The sequence below is a fragment of the Centruroides vittatus genome, unplaced genomic scaffold (assembly GCF_030686945.1).
Source record: "Centruroides vittatus isolate TY-2023 unplaced genomic scaffold, ASM3068694v2 contig_980, whole genome shotgun sequence".
In the NCBI taxonomy this organism is placed as follows: Eukaryota; Metazoa; Arthropoda; class Arachnida; order Scorpiones; family Buthidae; genus Centruroides; species Centruroides vittatus.
The window spans coordinates 1,058,553-1,086,188 of NW_027122652.1; the positions used below are offsets into that span (position 1 = coordinate 1,058,553).

The 27,636-nt window shown below is 31.9% G+C and overlaps 2 protein-coding genes across 2 annotated transcripts in view; one reads left to right on the forward strand and one right to left on the reverse strand.

Annotated features, from left to right (window-relative positions):
* The window catches only part of LOC136985887 (serine/threonine-protein phosphatase 1 regulatory subunit 10-like), a 660,716-nt gene that overhangs the window by 287,769 nt on the left and 345,311 nt on the right, over nucleotides 1-27,636 (reverse strand). The gene's annotated exons all lie outside the window — the stretch shown is intronic.
* The window catches only part of LOC136985893 (neprilysin-2-like), a 97,490-nt gene that overhangs the window by 2,017 nt on the left and 67,837 nt on the right, over nucleotides 1-27,636 (forward strand). Inside the window, exons 2-12 of the mRNA XM_067283277.1 lie at nucleotides 3,730-3,842; nucleotides 7,590-7,643; nucleotides 7,727-7,879; nucleotides 7,959-8,042; nucleotides 8,110-8,288; nucleotides 11,530-11,718; nucleotides 16,542-16,619; nucleotides 16,697-16,836; nucleotides 19,403-19,640; nucleotides 22,041-22,139; nucleotides 26,339-26,416. Coding sequence (XP_067139378.1) covers nucleotides 3,730-3,842; nucleotides 7,590-7,643; nucleotides 7,727-7,879; nucleotides 7,959-8,042; nucleotides 8,110-8,288; nucleotides 11,530-11,718; nucleotides 16,542-16,619; nucleotides 16,697-16,836; nucleotides 19,403-19,640; nucleotides 22,041-22,139; nucleotides 26,339-26,416 — 1,405 coding nt within the window. The remainder of the gene's footprint in view (nucleotides 1-3,729; nucleotides 3,843-7,589; nucleotides 7,644-7,726; nucleotides 7,880-7,958; nucleotides 8,043-8,109; nucleotides 8,289-11,529; nucleotides 11,719-16,541; nucleotides 16,620-16,696; nucleotides 16,837-19,402; nucleotides 19,641-22,040; nucleotides 22,140-26,338; nucleotides 26,417-27,636) is intronic.

Below are 27,636 nucleotides of genomic sequence, written 5' to 3' on the forward strand. Positions count from 1 at the left end.
AATTATTAATATTATGAATTCCTTTGTACTTTATTCAGTGCATTTATTACTTTTTAGAAGAGAGTTGGTGTAGAAGTGCACCAAACAGTTAAGCAGTAATCAACTATAAACTAAAAATTCGCAAAAAGTAAAGCTGTAAGGATAATACGGGAAGAGACAAAACTAGAGTGAAGCCAAATCATACCACTTGTACGGCCAAGTTTCCAAAAATTTTATTCGTATAATTTGACAATGTCAAGTGTCGGTTAAATAATTGTGTCGAGATCTATTGTCCTGGCATTTAAAAAAATTAATATAAACTGGATTTGCTTGAGCTAAATGATTTGTTTCATTTATCAAACATTTAGCTCGAGCAAATCCAATATATAATGTAAACATATTATAACTGTTTTATCAAAGTTTACAGAAGGATTAAAAGCCTCGAGAGCTTTAGTTAATTAAAATGTAAACGTTTGTTTGTAAAGGCGAGGAATCATTAGCTATATATAAAGGAAGAATCATTGGAATATGTCATGAGTAGCCAATCAGAATTATAGTTTAAATCTGTGGACTGTCATCTGTATTCTACTAATCATAAAAGTCTACACTAACATTGCTAACTTCGGACTAAAAATTGGTGTGTCTCTATTATTTCTCTCTCTCTTTGAAGATTTAATCGGAGATTTCGAGTGCTTAGAGCAGATTTTAATTTAAAAATTTGTCGTAATCCGAATATATCTGGACAGTAGTTATCCATCTATATCTACACTACAGTATATCTATATCTCCTATATTCATACTTATAGTATATAAAGCGAGAATGTTTGTTTGTTTGCTAGACATAATCTCGTAATATACTAAATTGACTTGTAAAGTTCTTCCGCTGTCGGAAAGCTTATTTATTCCAGGTGAACATAGGCTAAATACTTCTTTTATCTTAAAAAAGGAAAATGCAGGAGGCAGATGTTTTACCGCGCCATTTCTCTCGAATGGTCGGTTGTCGGCTGTGTACAAGGTCAACCAATCCATTTTTCACCTGGTGGACCTTTTAAACTTATTTTCTAATATTTTCGGTTTCGGTTTCGATTCGTGCAGTTCAGGTAGCGCGTATATGCTTTGTTTATACTGTTTTGATCGTTCGTTTCTTATAATAATACCCTTATGTTATCCGATACAACTCAAAGGAGCGAATTTACTTCTTTCATATGAAACAAAACTTTTATAAATAGGCCTAAGTCGGCCTTATAGTACTTTTATGTGTTCGTTGTTTTAGTATTAATCCTACCGTACCATTATTTAAAAGTAAGAATTAGTCTTATGTTACCAGATATCCAGTGGTGATATTCGAAATAGTTAACAAAGGGTTCACTAGCAGAAAATTTTTCCTTGACAATCACCGACAAAAAAAATGGAAGTTTTGGCTAGAAATAAATACAATACCTGTCGACCTTTTTTTTTTTTTATTCTTTAGGCAGAAAAATCTTTCACCCGAATGTGCCATTCGGGTGAAGATTTTACTCATAGTAGACAGATGTCACATCTCTCGAAATACAATATCCTTTTTATTTCGCTGTCCTTTCCCGACACGTGTTCCACAGCCATCTTGTATTATCTCGCGCACGTCAGATTGTGGGATCTCTCTTATGACCTGATCTAGTTTCAAGAACTCTCTTGAATCGATCGCGATTCAACCTCGTTTCGGTCGAGATTGAAACGGTCGAGAGAGATCGCACCAAGACATAGTCCCCGACCTTGCTCACAATCTAGATTGAAATGCTCGGTGCGAACGGGGTATAAGGCTCTAGTTCAGTAGTATTACAGAGTATAATACGTAAATTTTAATATATATCTTAAAAAAAACAAAACCACTGAGAAATGTTCCGTGTGCTTAACAAGGTTCGGGAAACTGAAAATTTTACCAACGGGTTCGGGCGAACCTGTGCGAACCCGCTGAATATCACCACTGCAAATATCTACCTACATAAATGGAGTTCCTTCGGTTACTTTTCAGATGTACACATTTGCTTTTAAGTGTGAGTGCCGGACTTGACGAAATTTTTTAGGAAAAACTTTCTCTTTCAAAAGTTAAATTGGTTCAAATTCCAGCGAAGAAAATTTCAATTTAATTATAGGAGGATGATCGCATCTCTCACTCCGGAGTCACGTCCTTTTCCACGCTAATAAGAAGCTTATATGAAATTTTATTATTTGAATTTAAAATTTGAGTTGATTTTTTTTTATTAATGTTTCTTAAAAGTACAAATTAAATTAAATTTACACAGACTATTCATAATGATGTATACAGAAAGCGAAACGAGCGCATGACCTTGGTTTAATAGAGAAACTTGTGAAGTTGATTAATGTAAATAATTTCTTTAGTTGACTTTCGGTTATAAAACAATAGTCATCAAATTATTATTTAAGACCAAATGAAGAAAGAATAAATATAAAGGTAATTAACTTACCACAAACAGACTATACAGTATAAAATTTAATGATTAACTTTTCCTTTTTTCTGCCAACTATTAAAAAAACTCGAGGAGAAAATACTCTTCCAACAATCGGCAAACCTTGTTAATGCGGTGATATCAAAATATCTCATATTTCTGGTGAAATTGGAAAGCTAACAAAGAAATTGCAATTTCTCTCCTAGTGAAATTGTTTCTTTTTCATTAGCAACGTCTTGTGATGTTGAACGATCGTTCTCCCGGTATAAATGCGTAGAAAAAAAGTAATGAACTTTCTTCCACTAAGAAAATTTATCAAAGCATTGTGTTTCTTCATGTTTTCAATAAAGTTAAGTTTCAAATTGTATTGGTTATCGTCAACTAAAATTTTAATTGTCGTGACATTTCTTTTGATAAACTTTATTCGTAAGTTACTCAACTCTCTCCAGAAAATAGTACTATTGGCAATCTTAGAAAATCGATTATTATAATAAGATGTCTGCTCATTAACCGTAGAAAATATAATTTCCAAAGTTAAGGTTCTAATTTATCTTTTTTCTCAATGCGGTCAGACCATGTGGTAAATAAACTGGCATACAAACACAGGCAAGAAAGAATATAATAAACGTTAATTAACGGACCTCCATGTGGAAGGAAGCAAGTGTTGTATTAAGTGGTGCTATCTTAATGAAAAGAGAAAAAAACACTTGATCATTAAATATGTCTCCACTTGTATTTTTAAAATGTTGTTATCTCAAAATAAACTGCATTCATTTATTTATCAAAACAGCAGACTTTAAATATTCAATACCCAGATAATTGTATTCTGAAATGTTGCTGTTTCATTTTTATTGTTTATTTATAAATCTCAACACTAATTATTGACCTCGAGAGTTAGAATTTTGTCATGCATTAACTGGTGTAGCGACAAACTATTGTTATATCAAGTACAAAATCAAAACATGCATTCTAAATCATGCTATCAGCTGTTTGAATACTAAGAGCGTAATTATACTTGCATTTGTTTGACGTAATTTCCAGGAAAACGTTGCTTCCTATTGTTCATGGAATAGCCTAGGTAAATAAAACTTTTGTTTGTATTTTTGAACGACACGATATTTAAATTTATTGTAATTAATATAGTATATTAACTATATTGCTAAAATATACACAGTAATTATGATAATATCTGTATTTTGTATAGCTTATGAATAGAATCAACATTAGATCATTCATAGGTGTTATTTAAAAAACTATTTTTAAATTATGACAACGGTATTTATATTTAAAATATTTTCGATAGAAAATGTGAAATATGGAAAAGGAGGACGTCATTGGAGAGATATCTTGTCGTAATTGTCATTGCATTTTTCATTTTATTTCTTATTTTTATTGGCCTATTTGTTCATGTTAAAAGTAAGTCTTGTTATTAATGAAATTACGTTTCCTTATTTTCGTTAATTTTTTAAAATTTGAATTATTGTAATGAATATATTTTATTATTTATATTTTAAATACTATTATATATATATGTTTTAGCCGCATACTAAAATTTTCCATTGTAAGAAGCGCTTCGTCATTTCTTGAAGCTCTAGCACATTTGTTTTCAGAATCTGTCGTTTTCTGTCACTTGTAGAAATGTTAACCTTGTTTCTGCACATGCTGACACGCATATTTCGGAATTTGTCTCATGAAATTAGACATTTCATGTAATGTATAGCAGATTATTATGACACGGCCTAAAACAAAACAGCTGAATGTTTTCGCAAATAACATGCAGATTTCTGGATGTGTTTCCTCAATGGCCATTTTTACATATTTTAAGATTTTTGTGTTTTTGTATGCTTGGCTCTTTTCGCTCTGTGAGCACTTATAAAGCTTTTCCCCTAATTTATTTTGGATTTACCTAGCTCACAATAAATACAGCTGAATGCTCAGGTATAGGGTTCAACAGAAATGAATAAACCGCCCGTAAATAATACCTAGGAATTTTCAAACCCGGATTGCATACTGGATTCCCAGAGTGACAGCTGATTCCATGTATCGCACTAAATTCTGTCCTGTCTATTTAGAGCGAGTCACATTAACAACGTTAGAAAATAGTTATGTTGCATTATTGCCAATATTTTATACAATGCAATATTATATATATATATATATTGTTAGTTTGAGGAATTAACATATTACTTTATGATTACAAATCACTATAAATAAAATCAGAATAAACTGAACACAATTATGCCGTTCGAATTTCTTTTCCCGGCTCTGTTAAATATAACAGGAATAGTATGGCGATCGGTCAAAAAATGATTTTTGATCGACCCCACAATCTTTATTCATTTTTGAATTCAGGGGACCTTGAAACGTCGAGAAATGCAAAAGCGATAAAAAATCGAATTTTTTTTCTCTATGGATGTTTTTGTCTGGGGAGGCACGACTTTGTTCACCTTCTTTGAAGTTTAATAACTCCTGTGTTTCTTGTCGAAAATTTCTGAAATTTTGCATGATGGTTTGCGTATAAAAGGGATTGATTCTGTTAAATTTTAGTGGTTAAAGGTTGACAATATGGGGAGATAAAGTGGAATCGTCATATCTCAAGTAGGGTCGGACTTAATGACGATTTTACTCTTTACTGGCATCCATATTTTTTTTATAAAACCCACCCCTACCCTTAAAATTAAACTATATGCCATTTTATAATATTTAAAAATATAAAATTTGTTATTTTATCGTCCGATGGCTATTTTCGGCGATATATTTCGGCGACCGACCTTTCTTTTATAAGTCAGTCGCCGAAATATATCGTCTGGAACACAAACTAATGTATGGTGATCCCTACTTGGGCGAATTTGTCTGTAAATAACTAAAAAAATATAAAAATGTCTAACGATAAAATATTATAACAGATGGCGCCACACACAGTTTTAAAGGTCGCCAGGAAATTAAGTAACTCGTTCCCGGATTTTTCTGTAATGCATTAAACATACAGCATTCGTCGTCGTTTCTTCGGTATGAAATATTATGTAAAGCTTTTTTATCAAATGAAAAATAATCGTAATTTTAAGTCGTTTTTTTATTTCATTTATGTTTAACAATTATTAAATATTATTAAATTATATTTTTGTTTTGTTATTACATACGCAGAAAGTGATTATTTAATAAAATTATTTTGCACTAATCGATATGTTTCCTTTTTAAAAAAGAGTATTTTTATCAAATAATTCACAATTTGAAACGTTTCAACAGGACCATCTAATAATTGTGTTACAGTAGAAAGGAGGGAGGCGGGTTGCGAAACGTTTCTCACTATATACGAAGGGGAGAGAGGGAATCGAAGCATTGTCTACGTAGACGTTTTGTAATGGTATTAAAGGCATACGATTTTGTTCTTATAAACCTACATACTAGTTACGTGAATAAACTATCAGAATATTTGAAGAACTTTTTAACGTCATTTTTTCAATATCAGGGGGTCTGTGAAATATTGTTCGCATAAGTAAAGGAAAAGGGTATAAAAACTTATATTACTGTATACAACAGGAAAGGAGTTCCTTAAAAACTGTATGCTGTTCTACATACGGAAATTCGAAAATATTTAGCTGTTTTGATTTTTCGCCATATGATAATATACCGTTACACATTTACATGACACGTTAATTTCATTAAACAGATACCGACAGATACACCCGTGTCAACATCTACAGAAACAAGGGCCGTGTTCAGTAACGCAGAATTCTTGCTAAGTCTAGTTATCGGGACATTCCAATTTTCAACACTGACTCAGCGCTGATCATATTCGCTAAAAGTCGTTCGTTATTTTAATGTTGAAGTGGCGCTGTTGTCAGCGCTTACTCAACACACTCAGCTCTCAACAGATATGTTGACTGCTACTTTCCAATGAATTGTGGGTAATTGGTGCGACATTTGAATGGAATCCATCTTGCTGAGAATGGAATTATGTGAACTAAGCACTTCGTACTCGAGTTGGAACGTCGTTGATGACGTCAAATTGTTGGTTTCAACACTCAACACTCGTGTTGAAAATTGGAATGTCCGGTATATGCTGCGATGTTGAATTCGTTTCTAACTACTGCTTGACTCCTCCCACCACTAGTTTCCTTTATCTATTCTTAGCTCCGCCCACTACGCCACTCAGAATTCTAACTTAGGTGTTCTGCGTTACTGAACACGGCCAAGGTTAACATTTCTAGAAATAACCAGAAAAAATGGACAGATCTTCAAATAAATGTTTACTGCAATTCAATAAATGGCTAGACACTTCTTACAATGGCAAGTTTCAGAATATGTCTGCAAGATATACAAGGTGGTCCATTTATTTTGTCATTTGCAAATTTCTTTTGAAATTTACATTAAATTGAAAAATTATCTTATATGAAAGTTTATGATATTGGATGAATATTTTGAACAACATAGAAAGTACTCGACCATTTCATCTTATGGGTAAGAGAGAGGTCACTAGATTTCAAAGAAACCCTCTCAAATTTTTATTTCCTAGCTCGTTATTGAATTCAAGCTCATAAAATTTTGAATAGGGACTTTCTTGAACGGTGGACTGGACGTAGAGGATTAGTCTCATGGCGGTTCGTTCTCGAAATCAAACATCTTTAGATTTGTATCTCTAGAACATGCAAAAATAAAAATGCTATCACGAGTACCAACAAAACGTGAAAATATACAAGAACGTATTATTGATGCTTGCGCTTCAATTCACCCACAAATTTAAGACTATACAATAACAAGTCTTTCGAAGCTCTTTCTCACACCTCAAGTTAATTGTCCTGGCAATTGTATGGAATGTATATTATTTTCTTGTTTGTGCCGTCACCGGAAGGAAGTCTTGTAACGTTTTGCATAGTGAGGCGGATAAGTAGCCTGTAATAAAAAGTCAACTCCACCGTAAGACTGTTATCTTTATTATCCTGAGTTGTTAGAAAGGACATTGAAAGACTCGTTATTGTATAGTCTTAAATTGTTTATTAATTTTTATATTTCAGGAGATGTTTGCAATTGATATTACAAATGCACCATTTTGTATATATGTCTTTTTTTTTTTTTTTTTTTAATGTCCTAAACATATTTATTAAAATGAATCATAAGAAACTTTTAATAAATTTAATTAATATTTTCAAATATGTTCAATAGTGAAATATGATCGTAGAGAATCGGTTTGCCTAACGCCAGTTTGCAAAGAAGAAGGTTTGGATCACAATTTATGAAAAAATTAATAATTACATATTTTTAACAAAATAATTTATTACAATCAATTTTATAAATTTTAGCGGGTAGAATATTGCAACTGTTGGATTTTACTATTGATCCCTGTGAAAATTTCTATAATTTTGCATGTGGAAATTTTATGAAATACAGAAGACAACGGGCTAGTTCAAGCTATTTTGACCATTTAAATGGATATATGAATTATTTGGCTAAAGGTAATTCTGTAATTTTAGATGAATACTTTGTAAATATTTGTTGAAATTGTAAATATTTATTAGCTGTTGATTTGTCCAGAGAAATTAGAAAAATCAGAAGAAAAAAATGAACCCGAATTTGTTAAGAAGTTAAAAATGTATTATCAGTCTTGTTTGACCAGAGGTACGTAATTTAATTAATTAATGGTTGAATTTAATAAAACAGATAAATAAATTATAATTTTTAACAGGTTCTTCTATACAAGAATCTCTTGAATATCTTCTGAAAGCGTTGGAACTCAAGGAGTGGAATCTTGTTAATCAAGAACTGTTTACATTCGAAGAGTTAATGGCAAAAATCAGTATCTACGATTGGTCGTTTTTTTCTATCTACTCTGTATATAAAGATCATTTTTTAAAATTTATTAAGGTAGCGTTATGTTACAATATTTTATTATATCCTGTTTAGTATTATTAAAATTTATGTTAAATTTATATGACAGTTTTGTAAAATTATGAAGAATTATATCAAAATTAACAGACATTAAACTGGGGTTATTAAATAAGACATTGTAGATTACATCCGCTGCTTGAGTATACTTTTTGTAACCGCGAGGAATAACAGCGATATTCGTGTTATTTGTCGTAGAGAATCGGTTTGCCTAACGCTAGTTTTTCATCGCTGATGTGACAGCAATACCAATCGCTCAGAAACAGTCTATGCTGGAAAGAAAACTTGCAGCAGATTTTCTGTAACCACTCCGAAATTTACTGTTTGATATACAACAGCTGATAGAACTTGTGACACAACTCCGGGAACATTCTGCAGCCTCTCCACTTTTCGTTCTTCTTTCCGAAATATGATCAAAGGTTCAATTTCGTTCTGTCGCTTTTTGTTGCTGAAACAACAGTAAAATGATCTTTCTCGTGACCGTTGTCTTTGTTTGGACAATCTTGCTATCAGTTCTTACTATCGTGATGCTTCCATACATATCAAAACACAGATTTTTCATCCATAGCTATGATTTCCGAGTCATTGTTAAGATCTCCTTCTCGGACGTGGGTTTTCCACGTGCGAGAAGGAAATCTCAACACTTTATATACACTAGCGTATCGAGTTGCGCCCGAGGATCTTTATGAGCAAGTGATGTTTTTCATCTAGTAGACAAATACAGTGAATCCTCGCTTAACGAGCATAATTTGTTCCAGAACCTTACTCGTAATGCGAAACACTCGTTAAGCGTAGCGATTTTTTCCACGGAAATTAATGTAAAATATGATAATGCGTTTTATGCCGAAAAAAATACTCAAATACCGTATTTACTCGCTTATAAGACGAGGTTTTTATTCATTTTTCACTGCTTCAAAAACATAGGTCGTTCTATACATGCGAGCGAAGGATCCTTTGCGTTTTTGCAATAATTTTTGTGAACTGTGTATATTTCATGCTGCCATTATAGCAGAGTGCTATCGAGGCCAAGGTGAATGTTGCTTTTAAAGAGATGATCTGAAAATAGCTAGTCACTTAGCAATGATTTTATAAGTAGTCATTTATATTTGTTAAATTTGTATTTTTATGAATATCTGTACATTCTGAATCATTAAAAATTAACGTTTTTCCTGTCACGTGCATTATAATCTTTTGGTTTTGCTACATGGGTATCAGGTGCAAGGAAAAGCAATCTTCAAAAGCTGATAGCAGTCATTCAGGAAATACTGCATTTTAAATTCACTCGACGGATCAGAGGACGATGCTTTGTGGAGTAAGAGTGAAAAAGAGGAGAATTATAACCAAGCTTGGGAAGGCGAGTCCGAGTAGACGAAAGGTGATAGCGTCAAGAAAATATAATTGTTTGCCTTAATACGTGCATTTGATGATAATTTATTTGTGATTAATGAAACGAATTAAAATTAGAATTGTATTAATAAATCTAATTTTCTTTATTTTTATCTTTAAAGTCACACCTCGTTCTATATGCGAGATCGTCTTATACGCGAGTAAATATGGTATTTTACGTATAACGTTTATTCGAAGAAAATTGTAAAATATACATTGTTAAGGAGAGTGAATAATAATCTTTTTTTCTAGCACGGAATGAACCAACCTGGAATGCGAATTCGATTTGCAGAAAACAAAAAAAATCATAGATAATATCATGATGAAGCATGAGCGTGCACAATCCGGGATTTCCCTCTCTCGACACTCGTTATGCGAAACGTTGCTCGTTATGCCAGATTCTCGTTAAGAGAAGTTCCGCTGTAGTTACATTTCATAAATTTTACTAGCCATTCTCAGCTAGCTGAGAATGCCACGTTTTGTTTATTATTTACATCTAACTGGATGAATATTTCTCTTGCCCTCTCTATTACCATCTGTCTGGAGACACGGTTAGTTTTCTCTCGCTGTTTACAAATCCACTACAGAACCTTTTCTTCTAATTCTTCTCTGATCTTCTTGCGCCTTCTTCCTGTCAGTTTCTTTGCTTCACTCTTATTCATGATAGCCTTAACGTCACATTTGCTTCCCCACACGCAAGTTTGTTTTGGATGTACTACGTGTATGAATTTCCGCGCTGTTGCATTTCCGGAGTGTTCTTTTGCATACGTAACTGCGTTCAGTTTTAAATTAACGCTGTAAGGCCTCTTAGTTTCCCGATCCACATCGAATTTACTGATTTGTGTAAAACTGAAAATTCAAAACAGAAAATGCAAGATGCACTCACTTATCTAACTTACCGTATACTGTACCCCAGTTGCGCTGCATTCGTGGGAAAAACATCTTTCAAGAGTTTCCATGGGAAAACTTTCACAGCATCTACAGAACACTTTTAAGTTTCGCGAGCTGCGCGTAGGAATTTAACGACACCCGACATCTATTTACGAGTTCAAACTAAATAACCGGCGTTTTTAGGGGATTTGACGGCTATTGAAGACCGGCGTCTATCGGAAATTTACGATATTCAAGCATTTGTCAAAGAAATTAAATACGTATTTCTTCATTTCAATGCTTACATCTTTATTTTCCACACCTATTTATTCTTAAATTTTTACTTCACTTTTTTTTGGCTAATCATTATTTCTTAATAGTAAAAATTATTAAATAACATGTCTTCAACTACAGATACTATGTTGTTTATTATCAGTTATTTGTAAACATTTGTTAATTTATTAACTGTAATTCAAAATTTACCATAAACTATTTTACATTTTTGAGTTTTACAATAACACAAATGCAAGTATCTTATGTATTTGTGGAGTCAGATGGAAATGTTATTGATACTTTGTGTAAAATTTCACTCTGAAACAGAACTTAATTCGATGTTACAATAAAAAAATATAATTGTATTAAATTATTTCTTCTTAAAATTTAATTAAATTGTAATACAATTGTTTAGATATTAATTTGTGTTAATTTATAATAAATAATGTAATAATTCAAATGTATAAGGATAAATTGCTAAAAAGTTAATTAATATAAAACCTCTATAACAGAGTTAATGTCATTTTAACCGTCATTAAATTTTATGATTATGAAATATTTATTATTAGATTGATTAACTACAGTTGATAAACGAAACATTCGATAAATTATTTTAATTAATTTTTATTTTCTTATTTCAGATTGGTAGAGTATCTGAAAAGCTTTAATAAAATGATAAATTATTTTTCAGATCAATAAAGGTTATACTGTCATTAGAAACTATAAATCATTGAATACATCAAATGAAGAAGATTTGCTTAAAGTTAAGAATCGGTATATGCTTTTGTCCCAGATCGTATTTTCTGTACTTAAGTTGAAAGAAAACAATAAGGAAAAACTTATTGAAAAAATGATTGATTTACAAATATCTTTAAGCGATGTAAGTATGATTATAATTTCTATAACGTTAACACTTGATAGATAGATAAGTAAACTAATAAAATTTTTATTTAATTACTGAAATGCTTTATTAGCAATAATAAAACATATAATTACTGAAAATCTATAAAATATAAAACACTGAATTTATACAACTAAGATTTTTCACTTAGATTTGTTTCTCTTTCAAAGAACATTACATTAGCCAGATGTGCTATCGTGAGCCATCCGGACTAGTGTATCGCGCGGCTTCTAACAGATTCCATTTTTTATCTTTAAATTGTAAAATTTTTGGTTTGGCTTCAAAAATTATTATTACATCTTTCTTTTCTTTATTTTTTCTAGTTCTAAACAGTGTAAAATATTTTCTTTTTGACACAAATGCTTTATTTGTGTTGAATTTAATGTAATTTGATACGTAAAACACAAAAAATAAACATATCAAATTTCAACTCGCCGTAATTTATTTCACGTTTCACCGATCGCCATAGGGTTTGTTTTTAAATGGGGAAGAAATATGACACTTTCAAGTGAAGTCAGTAGAAATTTCGTGCTACTGCGAAAAAATTTGTCAATATACCCCGCTTTACCCCCTACCGCGAAAGTCAATAAACGTTAATTGTTTTATTTCCCTATTTTCAAATGCTTCTTTCTGACTTGTAAATCGACCAATTGACAAAGTTTTTATTTTGTTTTACTCATATGAATGTTGTATTTACGATTTAACAGATATTTTCTTAGATATTAACAGATTAAACAGATATATTATATTTTTACACATGAATTTTATTTTTAATTTTTAATATGATATAGTCGTGTGTTAGGCTTAACTCGATCACCTAATATAAAACTTGACATCGACCAAAATATTATTCAATCCATCAAAGTTCTTTGTTCATAGCATAGATATAAATGTTTTCTGTGCATAAAATGAAGCAATCAAAGAAATAATGTGTGGATTATCGAAAATTCGGCAATTCAAGACATGATGTCGAATGCGTAAATTCATCTATTTATAACTAAAAATATTCTCGAAATTTTGTCAAAAAAATGCATTTGCAACAATGCCTAAATGAAATTCTTTCGCGAGAAAAAAAATTGTACAATTAGCGTAATTTGTATTAAAGATATTAATTTTGAGAATTTTTGTCGCTGTTATTTCTCGCGCGGACAAACGCGATTTCTCGCAGAGTATAATAAGACATCGCTGAGTTTAATAATAAATTGCAATATCTCGTTTCAAAATCAGGCTAGAATCGATCTTATTCTTGAAAAAAAATAAAATTGTTGAGAGAAAAGAATTGATCGTGAAAAACATGCTGGCGATGGTCGCGATCGACGATAGCGATTATCGCGAACTCGTTTTTTTCCCAATTTTTTGCTACCGTCCATAGTCGCGTGGAAGCTTGTTAGAAGCCGGCACTTTTTCGAATTTTTTTCTGAGTAAACTCGGCGCGCAATAAAAACGTTATTTATTGCATTTTTCGCAGTTCGAAAAATTGGAAAACTTAAATATTTTGAAATTTTTCAAAAAATTTCAAAATAAATGAGACAAAAAAAAAACACCACAGGGCTTTTGTGAGAGCCCAGACGATCATAGAAGGGTAGCCCGGTGTGCTATCGTGAGCCGTCCGGACTATTAATCAAATATAGATTTTCAGTAATCTTTATGGTTTATATGAATTAGGTCATCATTCCTTGTCTATAGTCCTTACTAGTCGATTTCCTCTTGAGTTAGATCTACTGTGTGAGACTCGGCACTGCGTAATTTATTTACATAACTAAATCATAATATAACATTCTAACAATACTATTTCGTCCGATAACTGTCAACTTTCACACCTGGGAATTAATCGTTTGTTAAGTTTTCAGCAGCTAAGTGACACTTTCTCATAACCTCCCGACCTGTTGTATCAAGTTCATCAGTTGAATATAACAAGGAACCGAAAATTTAGTCAGTCGTAGCCCTTTCCTCCAGGAGTATCGATATCACAAAAAGTTCTCCAAATTTTAATTGTGTCAGCGCCCGACTGGATACCTCTCCTACTCTCCTCGGACATCACCTAACAGTGTGCCAAATTAGACAAACTATTGAACAACTTTCCCGACGATCCTAACGAGTCTGTTCCAACCTCAACGAAACCTTAATCCAAGAGCATCATCTTGTGGATATCTTCTATTCTAGGTATTTAGCAACTTGCGAACCATTCTCTCTCTCTCGAGAACCGCGAAATTAGGCCTGTCTAGACCTAGTTTAGATCGATTTATTACACTCATTATCGATAAATTGTATTTAATGTAGTTTCCGTCCTTTACAAATAAACGGTTGTTTCGTTAACCTAGTCTCTACGTGAGTCACTTCCTGCTCGCTAACACTCGGTCTCCATCCCGAATCCGATCGCCTGCACATGCGGCCGCTCGCGTGACCAACGTTCAACTACCTAGTTAACACCCCGCCTCGGCTTCCGTGTCAATCGGGACACGGTGGTGTCTGTCCTGACAAGGCACTAAAGAGGTGCCGACCCTCCGGTCACAACTGTAATAAATATTAAAACGAAATTAATGAGCATATTCATTTGTTACATTAAAAAATCAATTATCTCAATATACAGTTTACCTTTCCTATCTCTATTTATCTCACTTATTGAGTACGGATATGGATACCAGAATGAAAATGAAGATAGGACTCCTTCAGAAGATAAAAACATCAAGTTAAGTGATTCTGTTTGAAATTTGAATCTGTTTTCTGCTATTTTCCACTCAGCAGTGATACTGAATTATCGTAATTAAAGTACTTTTAATCTACGCTGTCAAGAAAAACATTTAGTAGTCTAAACACAAGCAAATCTTTCATAGTTACATTTCATGATATGCCAGAGACATTTCCATTTAAAACAATTTGTACCAAAAGTCACTACTGTGGCACTTTGACACGTGTTTGTTTTGCAAGCAACAAACATATTACCTGCATAAGTCACTATGCTCACAGAAACCATCAGATGTAGGGAATCTGTAAATGTGGTTTTCATTCTAACGATGTAAAAGACGATAAACAGCGATGTTGAAGATCCTGAAGGCGATAAACAGTGTATTTAACAACCGACCGTAAAGTTAGAAGTTTTAAAGTTAAAAAGTTTTTAAAACCAACGTTCGTAACATTAGTTGTAAAGTACTATTGCCTGAAACATTGGTTGTAAAGTGTCATCGTCTTAATATTTAGTTGACTGAAGAGGGGCATATTAGGCCTGAAACGAGCTACATACGCACGTAATGCTTGTCTCAACTGAATAACAGGGAGAAGAAAAGCCAAGTGATCGTCGTAAGCACTATATTGTGTTCGTAGTCAACAAACCGACCGTAATTGATTCTTTATGATGATTCTCACATGCAGTGTCATACTGTATTTCAAGATTGCCAAATTTGCAATCTCTTTGATAAATCACACTTTTTAAGTATTTCCACAATCAAAAATTATTCGGATTAAGATCGAAGAACGGTGTGATCAGGCGGTAGAAACGCAGGACTAATCTCTATTATTGATGAATTTTGCATAAACTGCTGTAAGCAGTATAATTTGCATTGGTATAAGCGAAGAAGTACCTATTAATAAAAGTCATCTTCGATAATGTTAATTATGTTCCAATGATTGAGAATGGATAAACAGAACACATCAAACAATATCTTTTGTATTTAATGTTTAATCTGCTGTAAACAGGGTTCGCCATGCTTGAAATCGGTTGACTTAAAGTTTCGTCAGTGTTGCATTTGGGGTACGATAAAAATATTGAGTGCCTCTCCGTAATCTCAAGATTGTCACATTCAGGGCCGGATTAACCCACTTTGGGACACTAGACATTTTGTTCTTACCGGGTCCCCTCCCACTCCCACAAGAAATAGAGCACACAAAAAATATAAAACAATAAATAAAACAAAAATAAATAATGTGAAAAACTAAAACAAATCTTAAACTTTTATTAATAAAAAATATTTAATATACAACAATAAATTTTAGTTTTTCTAGAAAAGTTCGAACAGCTTGTTTATAAATTTAAAAAAAATTGAAATTTATTTGAATAAATGTTTAGCAAAAGTTGTTATACAATAACAATATTACCTTAAAATATTAATTGTTTAATTTAACCTTTTCGGTTAATATTTAAATAATATAATATTTTACCCATGAAAGGTAAATTGAATAATGAAAAAGATAATTTAAATAAAAGCCAAGATAGTTTTAAAAAAGTAAGTTTATAAATATGAATAGACTTTATTTAAAAATTCAGAAAAGTATCTTTCAGAAAAATTTTATTTATAAATCTTTTCAAAATAGACAGTTTGACCGGGCCCTTCAAAAAACCGGGCCCTAGACATTTGTCTCATTTGTCTATGCGATGATCTGGCCCTGGTCACAGTGCATATCACGCAGAATTAGTTTCCTCTAAGAAGAATGACCGAAGGATAAAACTTGTTCTGAATCAACATTAGTCTGAAAGTTTTTGTGAGTGCAGGGAAATCTGCTGGAAAACATTAAAGTTTTCACGTATCTTTACTTTTCCATTAAGATGAAAATGTTCCTCTCCCACAGGATTTCCGTGGCCACTTCTATTTTATCAAGCTGGAAGTAAAGGTTGCGAATTTGTCAGCGAAAATTGCTGATTGTGGCTAATCTTACACGCCACTTTCTTTACTGAAATAAACTATGTATTTGAATGTAATTTTTTTTCTCTTCTTATCTTTTTCAGTTTCTTAATTTGTCCTCTTTTTTTGAATTATCTTTATATTTAACGGGTTGTAGAATGTTAGATTTTTTCTTAAATATTTCAGATAATGCAGAAGGAAAGAAAAGATAATTTTACAAAGCTAACTATTTCACAATTAGAAACTGATTCTGATTGTAACCAGGTATTTAAAATTAAAATAATAAATAAATAAATATGTTAATAATTACTTAGTAATTATTGTAATATATATTTATTCAGTTTAGATGGACAACATTCTTTAAAAATCTATATAAATACTCAGGTCGTCCGGATAATTATAGTGATACAACTCTATTGAGAGTACAGAGCATGGACTATATTAAGGATATTTGCTCATTCATAAACGAAAACGATCGAAGGTATGTTTTAATATTAAATATAATTTATTTTGGTCAGTTGCTATATTTAAAAAAATTTAAACAATAGAATTTAAAATATTTTTTCAATTAATTCATTTAAAATGTCAAAACAAATACCTTGTTTCTAGTATCACTCTCCAGGCATCATACATTATTATTGATATACAGTAGAGCATCGATTATCCGACCCCCGATTAACCGACTTATCGGTTAACCGACCGCGTTCTAGTCGGCAAATTGAAATGTCCGCTAGTGATGTGGCGCTACAATATTTGGTTATGTCTTGGCTACTTTAATATTATTTTTGTTAAATTTTTGCATGTTTTAACTGGCAGCACTGGCTCGACCATGAAAGGGAGGCTAGTATTTAAACCAGGCCTAATACACTGTACTAATATGTTTTTTCATACTTTTCGGTTATCCGACTTTTCAGTTATCCGACCAACCCCATTCCCCAATTAAGTCTGATAATCGATGCTCTACTGTATTTTCTTTCTACGCATTAATCCTTCTCGCCGAGTTTTTCAACTCGTAATGCGTCTTAGTTTATCAGAACTTTTCACTCTTATTCTTGGTAAACACAAGTAGCAACTTTCTTGCGAAGACACAATGCAGTGACTGTTGATTTAAAACACTGGGCAAATTTTCATCCTTTATTCGGTTGGTCTTTCATTTTACTTCGTATACTTTCCTACACAGACCTCGAAACCTCTCGAGGAACAAAACTAAACTAAACTTCTGTTTTAAAGTGTTTTAAATCAACTGTCACTGCATTGTGTCTTCGCAAGAAAGAAAACATAAAACACGGTTACCTCGAGATAAAAGTAGCAACTTATAAATAAATTATCAGATTGTCGTATTGGTAGAATTGTCTAGTTGGATAATATTGGTTATTGCTAACAACTGCAAATATTACCTTGAAAAGCCATTTCATACTTGTAGTAATAGTTCCAGTATTCGTGTAGTATTGACTGTTTTAAAATATAACTTCGATATTACTTAAAAAATAATTGTAAGGTTGCTCTCTTGGAACTGTCTTATTAATAGTACAGTAGTTTAAAAATAAAATTCGTCCACTAGTGGATGAGTGGACAAAATTACTAACGTTGATTGGTCGCAGTTTGCGCCTCTCCAATAAACTATCTATGTGAAGGTTTTGGATTTTCTTAACGTGTCCAACATCTACATGGGCCTATTTTTCCATAGGAAGTTCTAGAAGTCACTTCCCTTGGCAGTCGACTGTATTCCTCTGCCTTATTCCTCAGTCTGATCTTTTATAATAGATTCTATATATTCGTATACTTCATTTAAAGCTCAGATACCCGCAGGATACTATTTAGTGTACTCTACATCTTATTTCATAATTGGTTTAATTTAAATGTCAGTCACTTTGAAATGAAACTGAATTCGCACAAATTCTTTTTACATGTTTTCATTCTAATGCAAGCCTGTATGATTAAGATACCTTTTATACATAAATAGAATAGATTTTGTTAGAGATATATATATTTTATAAAGATATAAAGATCCAAACGAAAACATCTGAGATGTAAAAAATTATGACAATTTGGATGACGGTCAAAGCTGTTTTTAGAAATTTTTCTTTGCTAAAGATAAGCTTGACGCTTTAAAGCGAATTAATACAGATAAGAACCTTGTGGGTAACCTCTTCGACGCGAAAATCGCAGACGGAAAACTTTCAATACGTCTTTAGTAAAACCGTTATAAAAAGTTTTAATTCGCATAAATTTGAGCTTTTGTTATTCTGGATAACATTTTAAATGAAAATTTCGATACAATGTTATCCTTATAAGCGTAAAAAATAAGCCTGTTGGTTATATTTTAGTACCCTCTTTACAGAGAAACGAAGTTTTGCACACTACCTAAAGAAAACAAGTATCTTTCGAACAAGATATTCACACTTACTACAGGCGTTTCGACACCGAAAATCACAGAATTCAATTACAAAATTTTAAAAGTGAAGTAATAGTGATTACATAATTATTGCCGTATATCTTTCAGATAATTTATATTTTATTTTGTACGCAATTCATCAAAAATTAACTATTGCCACTAACTAGCTGACTACAATAGAAAGTCTAAAGTAGAGTAGTTATAGTTTAGAATAAGGAAATCTATTATCAGAGAGATCTGTTAAGGGAATGCTTCCCATGAAGACTTTCTATGGAAAAATGATCAGTATTTATGTTACACATCTGAAAAACTGTGACAAGATATTGGTCAGGTCTAAACAGGAGACTTTAGTGATTTTAAACACTTGTTTGCCTAAAGTGTAATTAAGCCTACTATCAGAGAAATAAGAAACTCCGTTGTTCTTTTGACTTTCTAGTTTGTTTGTTTTTTTAAATTTAATTAATAATAATGGTTATGTTTTATTTAGAACTCAGTAAATATAATACAGCTTCCAATAATAGGCCTATAAAAAGTTATAAAACTGCAAAGCATTTTCTAAAGTAAATAAAATGAATTGTTTTTTAAATTTTTTTATATTCAATGACATAATAAATTTATATTGCATTAAACTTATACAATTCTTTCCAATTAGGGATATGTATAACTTAATTATTTGGAATGCTTTGCTAAGTCATTTATCTGAGGAAAATGAAATAGTCGCAAGTGTTATTGAAAACATATTTCAAGCTTCTTCTAAGAAAAATGTTTCAATGAGAACTTCGATGAAATGGGAATCTTGCATTGAAAATATGCCTTATGTACTTGCTATTGGCTTACAAAGTCTACAGCTAAAATATGACTACGATAATATTAATGAGAAAATAGCAAAGGTAAAGTTTTAAAATATGTTCAAACGTTAAGATCTAAAATTTATTTAAATTTTAAATTGTAGTTAAAGTTTAATTATGTAAAATCAATTGTAGGTAACTTTCATTTAGTAGTCTTTTTTAAAGTGAAGTAAACTTTTGATAAATTATTTTTAAATTAAATACTAATTAATTCAGAAATTTTCTTATGGATAAAGCTACTACAATAGGACAACGAGCTTTGAAAACATTATCGAATGATACTAGTATCCCATAAAAAAACTAGTGAAACCAGGTCGAAAAAGTAAAGCTCAGCGAAAACATCTAAATAAAGTAAACTTTTGAAGTTGTGACACAAGAATACTGGAAGCAGATTTGACAGCATGACTCAACATGTGAATAAAATGCACATTACACAGACTGCAACTACAGGAAGTTTTGAATGAAGCAATGTTACCATAATAATAAATCGGAAAGTAAAGTATCGTTACAAAAAAAACTTTGAGCTTTACTTTGTGCCTCACACATTTTGTACTGATATTGATCAAAGATGTTTAAGGCTCAGCTAAATTAATGTAGACGCAACGACTTTAAGTCACAAAGTACGGCTCGAAGCCTTTTTCTGTGACGATGCTTATTTTTCCGACTTATTATTGGGGTGAGATGCTTTATCCAAAACTTCCTGTCTGCGTAATGTGCACTTTGTTCACATGATGAGTCTTACTGTCAAATCTGTTTCCAGTATTCTTATGTCACAGCTTTCAAAAGTTTCCTTTATTTAGATGCTTTCGTTGAGCTTTACATTTTTAATGTTGATTTGCCAGTTTTTGTGAGATTTCAAGTATTTTTTCAGTCATCAATAACTTAATAATGGAATAAATTTCATGATAATTCTATATTCATCTGACAGTCACGTGATAGCCTGCAGATTTTCCTCAAGGTCTCGGAGAATAAGTATGAAAAATTTGGTGCAGATCGACCAAAAAGCTAAGAAAAAAAGAAACAAACATTATATCTAAATAGACAAAATCTATATCTACATACAGTAGTAGACAAAAGGTCTCAAAACTCGAAGGGTCAAATTTGACACAATTCCAATACTTTCTCTTGTTATGTATATATAACAGTCGGGAAGATAAACTGGAATTTTATTTTATAAATATTCTATTTTTGAATTATTAGAGTTGTATTAATTAAGAGATTTACGTCATGTTACGTGATAGCTGATTGACCAATAATACATTAAAATTTAAAAAATGAGCTGTTATTTTATAAATACTTAATATTTTAAAATAAAATCTTCAAAAGGACTACAAAAGTCAGCCCTCGAAAGAGCTATTAAGCATATGCAGACACCTTCTAGATTCTTCAGTGATTTGGGTTCGTATTGTCTCTCGTAAATCTAGTCAAATAAGCGACAAAATGTCTATTGCGGAAGTCTAAAACGATCCAACGAACTTATTCAAAATTTAAGACGTTCATAGTATTCATTGTGGACATTAAGTGTTTTAAATTTCATCCATATCGGTTTATTTGTCTTGGAGTTTGGTACTTTAACTTGTGGCTGAGGTTTACTATAGAGCGCTACCCTGCTCTGGGATAAGAAACAATGGTCTAGATTGATTTGTGAAGACATCGTCTTAATGATAAACGAAATAACAATTTTTACTCATATGCAAATTGTTCTATTCTGATTAAAAATAGACCTAATTTCATTAGATAAATTATTTGTAGTAAAGGAATTATCATTTTATTAACACAAGCATATTTATTAAGAAATATGAAATCTTTTAAATACAGCAATTTCTTATCTATATATATAATCGAGATGGGTTGATAATAATAACAATAATACGCGCACAGCCCAAACGGTTAGGAGTTATAAGTTGAAATTTTTACACGGTTAGAGTACGTCACGAGAACGTACACTAAGAAGGGATTTTTCGAATTCTTCCACCGGGGAGAGGGAGAGGATTAAGGATTAGCTGAAGAATTCGATTTCTACTGTACTATTTTAGATGCAGGTTTTTGCATTTTTGCGGAAAATCGAACATACTTTTAGACCCATTTAAAAATTCCTTAATTAGTCTCAGATGTAGGAGACCTAATTCTTGCACTCGGTAAAAACGGGTAAGATCGGCTATAAAGCTCATAATCTTAATCTTTGATATTGTTACTTTTTGTTTTAGCAACGCTGGGCTCATCTGCTAGTATTTTAATTACTTCGCAGTTATTATATTTTATGTGGTTTTATGAACATCAAATATATTGTAAAGATTAATTTGTTCTTCATTAAAAGTGTTAAGAGTGTGAACAAAATTAAACCGATATACTTTAGTTTATATAACAGGGTGGGATACCACTAAAATAAACCTGATATTTTATAGTAATGTAACATACATTTTTTTTTTTTTTTCGTTTTAGGTCGAAAACTACATGAAAGAGATAATGAATATCGCGGATGAAACTTTCGCCAAAGAAAAGTGGTTGGATGATGATAGTAGGAACTTCACTAGATTCAAAGTATAGTATATTTTTAAATTTAAATTATAAATTTCAAAAATATGATCTTAAAAAAATCTAGAATAAGTATTAGACTTTATTCCCATTTTTATTTTCCTTTTGTTAAAGGTTAATTCGTAAATTAGTGAGATCGATTAAAATATATTTATAGACCATTAGTGGATTTCAGGTATACAACTATATAATTTAGAACAGTTTTTAAAAAGTAAATTAAATATTTATTCTAATTCTATGTGTAGGATAAAGAACGCAGACCAAGTAGTATATAAAATAAGCAAATTTAAAAAAACAAAATCATAAATTAATGAGTCTAAATGTAAAAAGTATGTACAGTACCATTCTATTAATTGGAAAATGATAAAAGAGATTATATCTATCCAACATATAGAAGTTTGGATAATTGGACTTATAAATTTCACTTTTTAAAGTTATAAAAAAGTATTGTTGAAAAGATTAGAGTAATTTTTATTATATTCATTATTTTAAAGTGACTTTTCTTTTTAAAAGTTTTGTAAAATTATATTTAAATATATTTTCTTAAATACATTTTAATCGATCTCCCGAATTTAATAATTAACTTTTAACAAAAGGAAAATAAAGTCCAATATGAAGGGATTATGCAGAAAAACTAGAATAAGTACTCAAATTTTTTTTCTATTTATCTCTAGATATACTTGTATCTAAATCTATAGTATCTGGCATGGGCGTCGGCAGAAAATTTTCCAGGGTGACAAAGTTTGAAAACAAATAATTACATCAATAAAGTTTTATTTATTTAGTTAAATTTTTAGGGTTTTTTTACAAGTAAATTATGGAATACAGTATCAGTATTGCATCAATACAAAAATGCAGACAAAACATCTCATGGACGAGAGTGTAAGGTTGCATATCTCAATCAGTTGTACGGTTATAATTTGAAGAATTTTTTACTTGATCCAAAGGAGGGCAAAAGTATCGTCTGTCCTCTCTCTGCTTATGCCCATGGTATCTGGTTTTATATTTATACATAATTGATTTGCTATGATGACGTCGCATCACCGTAACAACGAGCACTACTTAAATATATGATATCATTAAGCAGTGTTGTCCCGGAGTAGCTTTTCTTCGGTGGCAGCTCGGGGCGTTTTATCTGTAATGTTTATCATTGCCGACAGAAGTCAGATTATCTAGTCGAAGCTCGGGCATTCTATATGGGCACCTATGCGTATTACCCTTGTATCATTGCTATGCCCCTCTCTGCATTGAATACCAATACCATATGTATTGAGAAAGGCAGATTCTATATCATCGTATTCTTCGTCATCACAAAGGTCGTCAGGTGCGACATTTTTCTTTTCAATTCCGAACAGTGATGATCGGACTTACCTTAAAATGCCGTGTTGGAAATTAGTTAGCATTGTTTTGGTTTGGTTATGTTAATCTCCGACTTAGCTGTAACTAATCAGTAAAATCCACGCTTTCATGCAATGTGACAATTATTATTGTTTGCAAAAAGTTTGTAGCTTACCTCATAATAAATAATGATATACTTTCCTTGCAGTTTTTATTTCTAAACATAAAAAGTTTGTTTCGCCAGTTTTATAATTTTTTTATTATAATCTAACTTTTTCAAGTGTTAGAGGTGTCTCCCGCTACAGATCAGCATAGAGCAGGTAATGCAAGAGCTATAAACTTTTTAGATACGGGCTGATCTAAATTCCTGCACTTGACTTTATCTTTTCATGGTGGGGGTTTGAAAAGAAGCTTAAAGGTATCTTAACCGATCATTTTCATGTATTTCATTTGTTCAGATCTGGGTTATCTCAAACATGTAGAGCAGCGGTTTCCAAAGTGTGCGCCGCGGGGCCCTAGGGAGCCGTGGCTCCCACACAGGGGCGCCGCGAAATATTATAAAATTTTCATAAATTTACTTCCACTTTCAATTCAATGTGATAAGATGCGACATCTACCAGACTATATGCAAATTATCAACTCAGTAATAAAGGTGGCACATAGAATCGCAAAATGTAAAAAGTCTCATACCATCGCAGAAAAATTCATTCTACCGGCTGCTGTGGATATGGTAAACATGATGATCGGTGGGTCTTCTGGGTAGCAGCGTTCAAAAGCGCCTTTGTCTAATAACACTTTCAGTCGCAGAATACAGCACATAACGAAGGATCTCCAATGTTCAGTTAGTTATTGAAAATAAAAAGGAAGGAATTTGGATTGCAACTGGATGAGGACACAGATAATTATAATGATGTTCACTTGATTTTCTATGTACAGTTTATAGATAATAATAGCATTGTAGACGACTTTCTCCTCTGTAAAAGTATCACTGGTGCTACGGATCACAATTTGTTCGAGATCATTGATATATTTTTTATTTTTTTTTTAAATTAATTTGAATCAAATGCATTGGTATTTGTGCTGGTGGTGCTCTTTCTACTGTATGTCCGGATTGCAAGCACTTTTTCGAAGCAAAGACCTTGATCAACTGTAGACCCATTGCGTTATTCACAGGGAAGCACTCGCATCAAAATATGAGTCCTGCATTGAACTAAAATATGTAGTACATCTAGTAAACTTTATAAAAACGGCAAGATTTCTCAAAAAACTATTTGAGGATGTGGGATCTGAGCACACGTCTTTGTTGTACTACAGCACTTCGAGAAAGTACTAAACATTACCACGAGCGAGCAATGGCTCGATCGAGGTAATGTTTTGTCTCGTACGTCTGAACTGCGACAGGAATTTTATATTTTTCTTAAAGAGGAGACCACAAGTATGCCAAAAATTCTGTGATTGAAGATTTTTTGGTAAAACTAGCATACTTATGCGATATTTTTGAAAAACTGAATGCTTGAATCTCTCCTTGCAGGGAGCAACATGCACCTTTTAAAGTCGATTGAGAAAATTTCATCTTTTATAAAAATAAATCAAAACTATGAAAAAGAAAAAGAAATGAAGACAAAGGAAAGGATGTTTCCCATTGTTGCCACAGTATTTGACTTCCAATGGAGTTGATTTTTTTCGAGGTATGAACTCTATTTTTGAAGAACATTTATCACAGCTTATCACCTGGTTTGAGAAATATTTTCAAAATGATAATATCGATAAATTTGCATGAATTCAAGATCTATTTAATGCCAGTGCTCCACCTGAATTTACTGCTGCAGAAGAAAAAAATCTTATTGAGTTGTCTTGCGACAATACAGTAAAAACAAAATTTAGCGGCATGGAATTAACTGAACTTTGGATATCAGTAAAAAATGAACATCCCTTCAGACCCTTCTGAGTGGTACAGCTCAGAGAGTCTTAATTTCATTTGCAACTTCTTATTTGTGCGTAAAATATTTTTGTCGCTTCGCACAAATAAGAAAAAACTAAGCATTGCACGAAAATCAATGTGGAGAAGGAAATGGGGCGGCTGTGTCCAGTTTGATTCCAAGGTTTGAGAAAATGTGTGATGATTAACAGGCTCATCCATCCACTAATTATGATTAATTGAATTTGTTCAATTACATTTTTTTTTGTTACCTTAAATACCTGGTTTATTTATTTTTTACTTAACGTCCTAACTCTTTAAATAGAAATATGTTGGCTATTTCGCTATTTTCGCAAATTGTACTGGTTAGAATTTGACATAGGGCGCCTTGGGAAAATCTGAATTTAGCAAGGGCGCTGAGAATCATTAAAGGTTGGAAACCATTGATGTAGAGTATTACTCTTTTTAAAATGTATTTTGCGTATGTTTTTATTGTAGATTTTTTAAGGATTTTTCTTAACCACAGTAATTAAAGCTTGTGTGCAGGTATGAATGTAATAAAAGTGCTCTATACACTTTTATTATAAACTTGACCAGAAATTTAAAATATTATTTCTGTTTTATATTACATATTAAGCAATGTTTACAAAGTAAAAATTTCAGGCCTATGTAAATTTATAAATATTATTTTTCAATATTATAAATATAATCTTCACAACTATATTTTTAATCAAATTACTTTTGTAAATAAAAATTATTTTATTGTTAATTGACGTTACGTCTTAAAGTCTGACATAAAGGAAATTTACATAACTACAGAACCATGTAAAATATTATAAGAACTAAAATTAAGACTTGTATTATACTAAAGTGTTTTATTATTGTAAATTATAAAGATAGAATTAGCTAATTGAATGAATGTAATTGATAATAGTATATTTAAATGCAGATTAAACATATGGAATATGAAATTGGATATGGCGATGTATTGCTGAATGAGAAATTTTTTAATCAATTATTTGATTCGGTAAGTATTAATTATTAGTATTTGCTATTATTATATTTATAGTTTATGTATTTCTTCATTTTGAATTGTTGTAAAATCATTTCTATTTTGGTATATGTTACGTGTGAGATTCAGAGGGTTGTTTTTCCGTAAATTCGCGAAAAAAGGGGAATTATAAGTAACTTTCCTTCATTCTGTCCGATTCCCACGGAGTTAAAACAGGAAAAGATCGAATGTTAATTTAACTGTCTACGATCAACTAAGGAACTGATGTTTATAGGGGACTTTGAAGCAACAAGTTTCTTCCCCTCGCATTGACCCAAGAAAGTATCGAAAATATGTTATAGCAATCAATTATTTAAAGTGTGAGAAAGTTGACATTTAATCAAGTCTACGGAGAGAATCTAAAAACAATCGGAAGAAATCCTAAACCTGTTAGTCGATTTTTTTTTCTGTCCAGCAATGGCACATTCAAAGTGTCATTACTACCAAACAAATGATCACCTGATCAGATTCCCACAACTGATGATAACAAAACGCGAGCGCACCCAATCTTCGGACGATCGTTCTCCGAAAAGCTATCTTCGGTTTTGGTGCAAATCCTTTTACGAGGTTAACCCCTCTGGAATATTTATAAATTTGTAAATTGTGCAAGTGTCCTCCTGAACGTCTCTCCTCGTTCTTCGACGGATAATCTACCGCAGAAATGACAGACACTCCATCAAAAGAGGTATGATAATGAACCGATTTATGTACGCTCTCTCTCGGTCGATAATAGTTATTAGTAATCAAGATTAACAGCACTCTCTAGCGCTTGAACAGGTAGATCGAGGAAACTACGTTTCTTGCGCCTAGATTTTTATTTGTAATCCGTTAGTAACTATTAAATATGTTGAATTTCTAAGATGGTTGCTTTTACTCGTGTATCGCAAACACCGTATCAACGACCTCACTAACCCTCCCACTCGAACTATAGATCCTGTCCTATTTGAACCCCGAATATATCGGATAATTCGCAAGTTAGGACGCGAACTTTTACTATCCTAACTGGTATCATATCCTGACTCGAAGAGATCTTACAACCTGACTACAAGAAAAAGATAAAACCATCCAGTGACAAAGTGAGTGGTCTTCACCAGACAATCACAGATCAAAAAGATCAACAGTGCAACCTGTAACCCCCAGCTTCTCACATTATGTATATGATGTACAGTACAGATGTTCTATGTGTGGCTTGATAG